Here is a 10,298-nt window from a genome sequence, read left to right on the forward strand (position 1 = left end):
GTATTTGTTTTAATTTTGTGTTTATTAAAATAATAGCGCGACAGCGCTTGAAAACTCCATTTCTGTGTGCTGGGTCCTGATTTTAAAGGGGCACGAACCCGAGTGAGTGCCGGTCGTTTACAATATATATATATATATATATATATATATATATATCAAAATGCCATTTGAATCAACAAACACTTTATAAAAGCTATGGTTTGATTTTTTTATGTGTATTTTTTATATATTTCATACAAATACTTGGATACCATAGTTTATAAACTGAAATGTAACTTGTGGGATTCATTTTGTAGCGTGTTTGCTTTCTAAATAAAGAGATAAAGTGAAACAGACCCACATTGGTTTTATATATTGATTATCACTGCCATGGTTTCACAAATCCATCTATTGGGTTGCTGTGTGCACGATTGATCAGACCAGGCTTTGAGGGTATCTGACATGGACATAAGTTCTGCACAATCCTGCCCGGACGAGTCCTCATCTCCCTTCCAGTCATCAGGCTCATTACGGTACCAGTATCTGAAAGAGATGAGGAGCAATGCCAGTCAGTATCACAGCACTAAACTGGACATGCTCACTGTTTAACTGCAACACTTAATCAGCACTTAGTGAAAGAGATGAGGAGCAATGTCAGTCACTATCACACAGAAAGGAAGGGGGGAGAAAACAAAAAACAGAAGGGAGACCACATCAAAACAAGGGCAACAACTCAGGTAATGTATTAAATGTATTTATCTTAATGCTAGAAGTCTCACAAACAAAATGTTAGAACTTGAAGCTACTGCACTAACAAGTAACTACGATGTGATAGGTGTTACAGAAACTTGGTTGTCTGAGAGTGATGGAGACGAATATGATATTAGTGGGTATACACTGTATAGGAAAGACAGGCAGGACAGAAGAGGCGGAGGGGTAGTGTTGAGCCCTAGAAAATGCTAGGAATAAAAATATGAATCTTGAGCATTAGTTTGTAATGGAGCACTGTACCTTTAAGACGTAGACAGTTTTGAAAGTAGAGAGGTTGAAGGTCACAGCGTGAAAAACGAACGAAAAAAAGGAAGTGTGCGCATGTGATAACAGTGAACGGCTACATATGGGAAAAATAAGAAAATACAACTAAAAATGCTAGATCTGTGAGCAGAAAAAACCTGAGTTGTATGTACGAAAGAAGTGATATGCCTTGCTTTGTTAAAAACTGATTCGGACCGTGGCTTAATAAAGTTGCTAAAAGAAGAAGAAAGTGGACTGCTGCGTGTTTCTTTTTAAGGGTGCAACAGTAGCGCTATACATAAGAAATAGTCTTGAAGCCCAGGTGTTAAATCTGGACAAAGAAAACAATGCAGAATCAATATGGGTCAGAATAATGGACAAAAATTCAAGGGGCATAATAACAGGAGCATGGTATAGACCGCCAAATTCAGACACCGAGCAAAATAATCTGTTATACAATGACATTCGAAATGCGTGTAGAAAAGGAGAAGCCATACTAATGGGGGATTTCAACTTCCCCCGTATAAAATGGGAGAACCCGGTGGGGAGCACAACGGACGAAATTGAAATGGTGGAAATGACAAATGACTGCTTCCTAACGCAATTTGTCAAGGCACCGACTAGAGGGGAGGCATGCCTTGATTTAGTCTTTTCAAATAACGAAGACAGAATAACTAAAACAGGTCAGAGAGCCATTGGTCTCATTTGAGTATTTTTTAAAACCCCCAAAGTAATGACTAAAGCTAAGGTTTACAATTTTAGAAAAGCAAACTATGAAGGAATGAAACAGAGACTAACAGAAGTAGATTGGAGTAAAATAGAGAAAACATCCACAGAAAAAGGATGGCTGTTTTTAAAAAAAATATTCAGCGAAAAAAGGCAATTTACAGAGCGTTTAAGGGACCAAAAACATAGTACACAGAAAGAGAACTTGGAACTGCAAACACAAGTCAAAAAGGAAGTTAGAAAGGCCAAGAGAGAGATAGAAATCAATATTGCTAAGGGGGCTAAAACCAATTCCAAAATGTTTTTCCAAAATTATAACAGCAAGAGAACATTCTAAGAGACACAAATGGCAAAATCATAGATGAAGAAAAAAAAATAACAAATATATTAAATGATTACATTTCACAGGTTTTTACAAAGGAGGACACGGACAACATGCCCCACATGTTGACCTGTTCCTATCCAATTTTAAATAACTTTAGCATAACAGAGGCAGAAGTGTTAAAGGGACTAGGAGCTCTTAAAATAAACAAATCCCCTGGGCCGGATGAGATCCTCCCAATAGTACTCAAAGAAATGAAAGAAGTTATTTACAAACCGCTAACCAAGATCATGCAACAGTTTCTTTACACAGGGGTTGTACCGACAGACTGGAAAATTGCAAACGTAATACCGATCCACAAAAAGGGAGACAAAACCGAACCAGGTAACTACAGACCAATAAGCCTGACTTCTATTATATGTAAACTTATGGAAACTGTAATAAAATCTAAAATGGAAAATTACCTATATGGTAACAATATCCTGGGAGACAGTCAGATGGTTTTAGGAAAGGGAGATCATGTCTAACTAACCTGCTTGATTTTTTTGAGGATGCAACATTTACAATGGATAATTGCAAAGCATACGACATGGTTTATTTAGATTTCCAGAAAGCTTTTGACAAAGTCCTGCATAAAAGATTAATTCTCAAACTGAACGCAGTAGGGATTCAAGGAAATGCATGCACATGGATTAGGGAGTGGTTAACATGTAAAAAACAGAAAGTACTGATTAGAGGAGAAACCTCAAAGTGGAGCGAGGTAACCAGTGGAGTACCACAGGGATCAGTATTAGGTCCTCTGCTATTACTAATCTACATTAATGATTTAGATTCTGGTATAGTAAGCAAACTTGTTAAATTTGCAGACGGCAAAAAAATAGGAGGAGTGGCAAACACTGTTGCAGCAGCAAAGGTCATTCAAAATGATCTAGACAGCATTCAGAACTGGGCAGACACATGGCAAATGACATTTAATAGAGAAAAGTGTAAAGTATTGCATGCAGGCAGTAAAAATGTGCATTATAAATATCATATGGGAGATACAGAAATTGAAGAAGGGAACTATGAAAAAGACCTAGGAGTTTATGTTGACTCAGAAATGTCTTCATCTAGACAATGTGGGGAAGCTATAAAAAAGGCCAACAAGATGCTCGGATATATTGTGAGAAGTGTTGAATTTAAATCAAGGGAAGTAATGCTAAAACTTTACAATGCATTAGTAAGACCTCACCTTGAATATTGTGTTCAATTTTGGTCACTTTGTTACAAAAAGGATATTGCTGCTAGAGAAAGAGTGCAAAGAAGGGCAACCAGAATTATCCCGGGTTTAAAAGGCATGTCATATGCAGACAGGCTAAAAGAATTGAATCTATTCAGTCTTGAACAAAGAAGACTACGCGACGATCTGATTCAAACATTCAAAATCCTAAAAGGTGTCGACAATATTGACCCAGGGGACTTTTTTTACCTGAAAAAAGAAACAAGGACCAGGAGTCACAAATGGAGATTAGATAAAGGGGCATTCAGAACAGAAAATAGGAGGCACTTTTTTAAACAGAGAATTGTGATGGTCTGGAACCAACTCCCCAGTAATGTTGTTGATCCTTCAAGAAGCTGCTTGATGAGATTCTGGGATCAATACGCTACTAACAACCAAACGAGCAAGATGGGCTGAATGGCCTCCTCTCGTTTGTAAACTTTCTTATGTTCTTATGTTCTAATGTCAGTAGAAAATGACTAGGTTGTTTGCTGCTTTATCCTTTTAATCCTCAGCAGTGATTTCAGAATGAGATTAAAGCTCTTACTTTGCCTTGTCATTGAGAGGAGTGCCGTCCACCCAGAGCCAGGCTCCTTCAGTAACAGCATCAGTCAGGCCAATCCAGTAGCGATTCCCTGCAGTCTGGGCTTTAGCTGCATTCAATAAGAATCTCTAAACAGAAAATACTCCTGTCAGTTCTAGTGGAGATGTACCAGTCAGCTGCCCCCTAGTGGAAATGTAAGAGCACTCCCCCTTTTTAAAGAAAGAGCAAACCTTCCTTTAAATGACAGCAAGAGGGGTGAGTAGCTTTCAGCTGATTATACGAGAGCCTGTCTGTGGCAGTGGGGGTTTCATAAAGCTCACATTGTCTTGTGTTCATGATGTCAGTGTGTGAACTCAGTGTTCTCTGCAGGATTGAAGGAGGGCAGGGTTTGGCTGGGAGGGCACTATTGTGTACTAGTTTGTTTTTCTGATTAAGCCACATATCACGGTTTACTTCTATTTTATTAGATGTTTGTGTTTCACTTTGTTTGATTTGTAATATTTTATAATTGAGCCCCGTTTTGTTTCTTTATTGTACACGTGTGGAGTGAATATGAATGCCTAAGACATTAGTGACAAACAGTCCGATTGGGAGAGGATTGCCAAGTGAGAGCAATCAGGAAACTCCCAATCAAAATGCCCCCTTGAAACTGAAATGATCTCCGGGAGATTTAAAAACTGCAGAATAGGGTTAGAGAACAGGCTGCTGTGATCTGCGCTTCGTCTCTCCCTGTGTATTTCAAGATCAAGCCTCTGTGATCCCCTGAAGTGAGCAGAACACTTGAGCTGTCTGGGGTTGTGGAGATGAAAGGCTGAGGTGCTGTGTCCGGACAGATTGTAGAGGGCAAACTGAGATAATTTCTGCCTACAGTGCTGCTTCAGGGTGTGGATCAGGTTAGGGCGAGGGTGGCTTAAAGAAAGTAGTTTTGGTTGTTATTAAATAGCTACTAATTTAATAATGGGGAGTTTGCACAGGTTAATGATATAGGTTTTAATTATTTTTTTAATCATCATGTTTGGCTATTTTAATAGTTTTAATATATTTATAGTTGGCCTGTAAATCGTGTTAATGTATTTTTGGAGTTTTATTAATTAGCCATAACTTTGTAAGTTAGATACCTTGGGGTCGTGCTGGTGCTGACACTAACTGGGGGGGGGTCAGGTTGCTGGCCTGTCTTTGTAGCCATAGTCAGGTAAAATTGGTTAATTCAATACAGACCAGGTAAAAGCATAATGATCTTAAGGGGCCCCGACTTACAAGTAAGTGGGAGTTAGTGGTGCTGCAGCGGCTCACTAGGATTCGTTGTATTATTAGTCCCAGATTTCCCCCTGAACTACCTCATGTGTAAATCACAAATCATTGTATTAATAAACAGCCATTGGACAAACATTATCTGACTTGTCTTGATGTATTTGTAAGCGTTGCTGGAGATTGCTGTACTGCCAATTAAAATGTACTTGTGTGCAGGAACCTCTACTAATTCTATTATTATTTTTCTGGGAATAAGGAAACAAAAATGAATTCAATTTTCAAGTTGTGCCACTATGCGCTGCCTTGTTACAATCCATTCAGTATTTACTATACTGCTGTGCAGTTTGAGAATCTCTAGTCTAGAGGCTATGGAGGCTGAATGGCCAGCAGGACCCTAGAAGCCCAGGGGGTAGAAGACTTAAACCCAGGAAACACAAGTCAACTTCCAGCCACTTTTCCAGCAGCTACTTGGAGGAGTGGAGGCATTTTCAAGTAATTTGATTTGAGCAGCTTGGTTTGAAATTGTTTGAAAATGTCACAGTCAACTAGTGTGGAGTAGTAGGGCAGCAGTGTGGAGTAGTGGTTAGGGCTCTGGACTCTTGACCAGAGGGTCGTGTGTTCAATCCCAGGTGAGGGACACTGCTTCTGTACCCTTGAGGAAGGTACTTTACCTAGATTGCTCCAGTAAAAACCCAACTGTATAAATGGGTAGTTGTATGTAAAGATAATGTGATATCTTGTAACAATTGTAAGTCACCCTGGATAAGGGTGTCTGCTAAGAAATAAATAATAATAATAATAATAATAATAATAATAATAATAATAATAATAATAGTGGCTTCAACAGCTGCCAGTAAAGCAGTTTCCTGGAAGCTGCCTGGTGTTTCATGATCTTTATAAACACAGCTCTGTAAGGATGATGGTCAAACTGTACCTGCTCTGCCTCGCTCTCTATAATCACCAGGTCTGCTCCCATTGACACACAGCTAGCCCGGCTGGAGTGCCAGTTCATTGTATCAGTTGAGAAGTAGTAGCACTTTCCATTGAACTGCATCCACTTCTCTGAAGAACAACCCCGCTCTGCACAATGAGAGAAAGAAGCAGTGCATGTTAAACAGAAACACCTGGAGATCTGAAGAAGGGGGCTGAACCTACAAAACAGGGCTAGATTCTCAGCATTAGCATTAACATGATTTTATCAGAAGGATACTGCATCCCCCCTCCCCTCCAACTAGTACTGGGACATATCAGTAAATGGGGAGGGTTGCTTTATTTGTCCCCCTGTTTAATCTCATCACTCAGAGCCCTTGCTTGCTTCCTTCAATATTCTTCATGTTCCATGAATGCAGAACTAGGGGTGGGGCAGAGGTGACTGGACTGATAGCCAAGACTGATACCCCATTGAGTACCCCAGCCCCAGTCGATGCTGTGCTCTTCAAACCAGTCAAACCTGACCCGTCTGGATCGAGAGAGATATGCAGTAGATAGGTGAATGCTGCCTCTCTCTCTCCCTTCCCTACCAGTCCAGTCTGTTAATGATAATAATGATGGGAATCTATAGAATTCACAACTCACCCTTTGAAGAGCCTTCTTTGAGAGGACAGTATTTATCCAAGAGTGATGATTTCACAGAAAGCTCAGTATTGTTCTTTTTCAATTCTGAATTTTCTTTTTGGAGTGTGTTTTTCTCATCTAGTAGCTGGCTCTGATTTTGTAAAAGCCTGCTATAGTTACTCTGCAGCTCAGAATGAGTTTCATTGAGCCTGCTATAGTTACTCTGCAGATTAGAATGAGATCCAGAGAGCTTGCTATACTTACTCTGCAGCTCAGAATGAGTTTCACTGAGCCTGTTATTGTGCTGCAGCTGATTCAGTAATGATGAATCATTTGTGGACGGGCTGGTGTATTTCTCAGTGTCTTTAGCTCTGAAAACTGAGAAAAACAAATAGACAAGCGTGAATTAGTTTTGTTCAGTCCAATGCACTCAACCAGCTTGTTGTGTGCATGTTTAAAGCTGATTAATCAGTTCAGTAAATCTGACTTTGAAATGCAGTGATATTCGCTGTCCATGCTTCACGTACTGGTCATGGGAAACTGGTATCTGAATGCTCTTTGCACAAGTCCATTTATGTGAATACAAGTTTGATATTCATGACACTTTCCTTGAGGTTCAACATCAGTTTAGAAGGGTTTCATGAACTTGAAATTGTATTGAATCAACCAAACTTTATTTAATTCATCAACTTGGACTTTTAAAAACAAAACTTTTAATCAGTTGTTTGTGAAATGGCACCATTGTGAGGTGATGATTAAGTTAGAGAATACCACACGAGCGATTTGAAACCCTGCTAACAAACAGCAGTGTTTGAATACTCACGATAGACAGCGAGGGAGATGATGGCAGCCAGTAAGAGACAGCACAGGATGAGGAAGACCAGTGCAGGCTGTCTGTATGAAGAGGCTTTGCCAGCAGCACTCACAGGCGGGGTGGGGTCTGAGGAGAGAGAACACAGCTCAGGATACAGTACACAGTATACTAAAGAAACTTTAGTATACTGTGTACTGGACTTTCTGGACTTCAAACACTCAGTCAAAGATACACTGCGGTATAGAAAAGACTTCATGAAATCCTTGCCAGTCTCACAGCAGAAATCCATGTTTGTTTCTGTAGGACAAAGATATTTTTCAGATAGTGATGTGCCCATGCAGTTGTCACTAAAGAAGTGAGATGACATGGGCATGTGACAGGATAGCAGCGAGACAGAGACTCAGAAGCTGCAGTTTGAGCGCCAAAGCGCACATTTAATTAACAAAATAAAACCAAAATACAAACAGGAACAAATACAAGGACACGGTTTTAACAAAACACAAAAACTGTTCAGGCTGGGCAGAGCCTTCACTGATCTGATAAACAAAATTCTCACCAAACTCCCTCCTCCTCAAATGGGGTCCTGGGCTGTCCTTTTATGTGTTGTGGCTGCTCCCAATTATTATTATTATTATTATTATTATTATTATTATTTATTTCTTAGCAGACGCCCTTATCCAGGGCGACTTACAGTCGTAAACAAAAATACATTTCAAGAATCACAGTACAAGTAATAATACAATTAAGAGCAAGATAAATGCAATGACTTTGGTTCTAGCAAGTACGTGTATAACAAAATACGATTCACTAACGGAGCAGATAACAGTGTCAGTGATAGTTACATCAGGATATAATTAAATACAAAATACTACAGATTAAATAACACTTGACAGATTACAGTACTCTAAAGTACAGGGTTAAATGCAGTAAAATAGGGGGCAGATAAGAGCAAATAAAGCGCATTTAAGGAAGAGTGATAAGTGTCCAGAGGGAAAAAAAGAGGAGTTCTACAGGTGCTGTCTGAAGAGGTGAGTCTTGAGGAGGCGCCGGAAGGTGGTCAGGGACTGGGCAGTCCTGACATCTGTAGGAAGGTCATTCCACCACTGCGGGGCGAGGGTGGAGAAGGAGCGGGCTCTGGAGGCAAGGGAGCATAGAGGAGGTAGAGCCAGTCTTCTAGTGCAGGAGGAGTGGAGAGGTCGAATGGGGGTGTAGGGAGAGATGAGGGTCTGGAGGTAGCTGAGTGCAGTCTGGTCAAGGCATCTGTAGGCTAGTACAAGAGTCTTGAACTGGATGCGAGTGGTGATCGGTAGCCAGTGGAGTGAGCAGAGGAGTGGAGTTGCGTGGGAGAAGCGAGGCAGAGAGAACACCAGGCGAGCAGCGGAGTTCGGGATGAGCTGGAGCGGACGGGTGGCGGACGCAGGGAGGCCAGCCAAGATGAGCTGAAGCGGACGGGTGGCGGACGCAGGGAGGCCAGCCAATTAACACCAAACATTCTATTTGGGAACAGGAATTAACCCCATCCCTGCCAACCACCACCAAAGCACCACACTATTTATAGGCAGAGCTCTTGCTCTGCCACAGGGCAGCATTGCTATTTAAATAACATTGTCCCACCCACTCTGCTGTTAGAGGCTGGGAGCTCAGAGCTTCTGCAAAAGCAATGTCAAACTTGAGGAGCTCTTTAAAACAGTCCAGCACTGCGAGCCCTGTGCACAAAGCTGCAGCTCAGGAGCTAGTTAACAGGTGTTTCAACAGGGTGTGTGGATAAATACAGCAAGGCTGTTCTGCTGTTGTTTTAAAAGGAAACTTGATTCACAGTATGTGTTCACTAGATTGCACTCTCTACAATACAGACACTCTGCTGATCCAGTCTGTGTGGGTAAAGGGAACCTGGCAGCTAGAACTGAAGAGCTGGTCCTGAATTCAGGTCAAAGCACCTTAACACCCAGACTAAAGGGAATAAACCATGGCTGAGTATTGACAATAAGAAGCACTCTGAATGATTCCAGACATCATGAAAAGGTAAGGGAGAATGTAATGTAACATGATGACACTGACAGCAGTGCTATTCATGGGCTCACCCGCTGTGCGGCTGGGGTCTGTCTGCTGCTGGGAGCTTGGAGCTTCTGCAAACTTCACTGTAGCATAGGTGACATCGTCTTCCCTTCCTGGGAGTGAAGACAAACAAAACACAGGAGAAGTGAATATCTGATCTGACCATTTTACTAGCAGAGCATCAGATAGTAGGCTCTTATTAACAATGCTTTAAAATCAAGTTCAACTTAAAGCAGCACTAAACAAGGCTTTATCAAATCCATTCCCTTACCTCTTGCTGGCTTTAAATTATTACTGCCCAGCCTTTAAAGGAGAGCTAACCAAGACTCCATTGTCTTACCCAGGGGTAAAATTCTCAACAGAAAAGTGCAGGTACTCATATGCACAGCAGGTACACAATGCATTTATGAATACAAAATAAGCCTTAAAAATAACTGATAAAATATAACTAATGTTCCGCGTTTCCAGTTTATTCCGAGTTTTACCAGAAAATTACAGGATTTTTTTTTTAACAGGACGTCGGTTTGTTCTGATTTATAACCGATTTTTGTCTATTATTCAATATTATCCTGGTACTATTTGATAGAAAATTGTGGCGGAGTGTCCCGCCCCTATGTATTATTATTTGTATTTTTGTTTACGGCGCGGGTAAAAACCGCTGCGTCTTTTATTATTATATTTAAAAACCCCGTGAGGATGCATGGCTGATCAGCTACTGATTATTTAACTAGCTGACAGTCATGCATCCTTACCAAACGCGTGCAGACTCTGGCCGAGGGAT

General features: G+C 40.8%; 1 protein-coding gene across 1 annotated transcript; it reads right to left on the reverse strand.

Annotated features, from left to right (window-relative positions):
* Positions 1 to 326: 326 nt before the first annotated feature.
* On the reverse strand, positions 327 to 9,897 carry LOC117970422 (hepatic lectin-like). Its single transcript, XM_058994078.1, has 7 exons — positions 9,858 to 9,897; positions 9,544 to 9,630; positions 7,472 to 7,588; positions 6,913 to 7,026; positions 6,029 to 6,174; positions 3,847 to 3,971; positions 327 to 522 (listed from the first exon to the last, which is right to left on the reverse strand). The coding sequence occupies exons 1-7, from the start codon at positions 9,895 to 9,897 to the stop codon at positions 348 to 350; spliced, it is 804 nt and encodes a 267-aa protein (XP_058850061.1). The 3' UTR covers positions 327 to 347.
* Positions 9,898 to 10,298: the final 401 nt, after the last annotated feature.

The sequence above is a fragment of the Acipenser ruthenus genome, chromosome 20, assembly GCF_902713425.1.
Source record: "Acipenser ruthenus chromosome 20, fAciRut3.2 maternal haplotype, whole genome shotgun sequence".
NCBI classification, from domain to species: Eukaryota; Metazoa; Chordata; class Actinopteri; order Acipenseriformes; family Acipenseridae; genus Acipenser; species Acipenser ruthenus.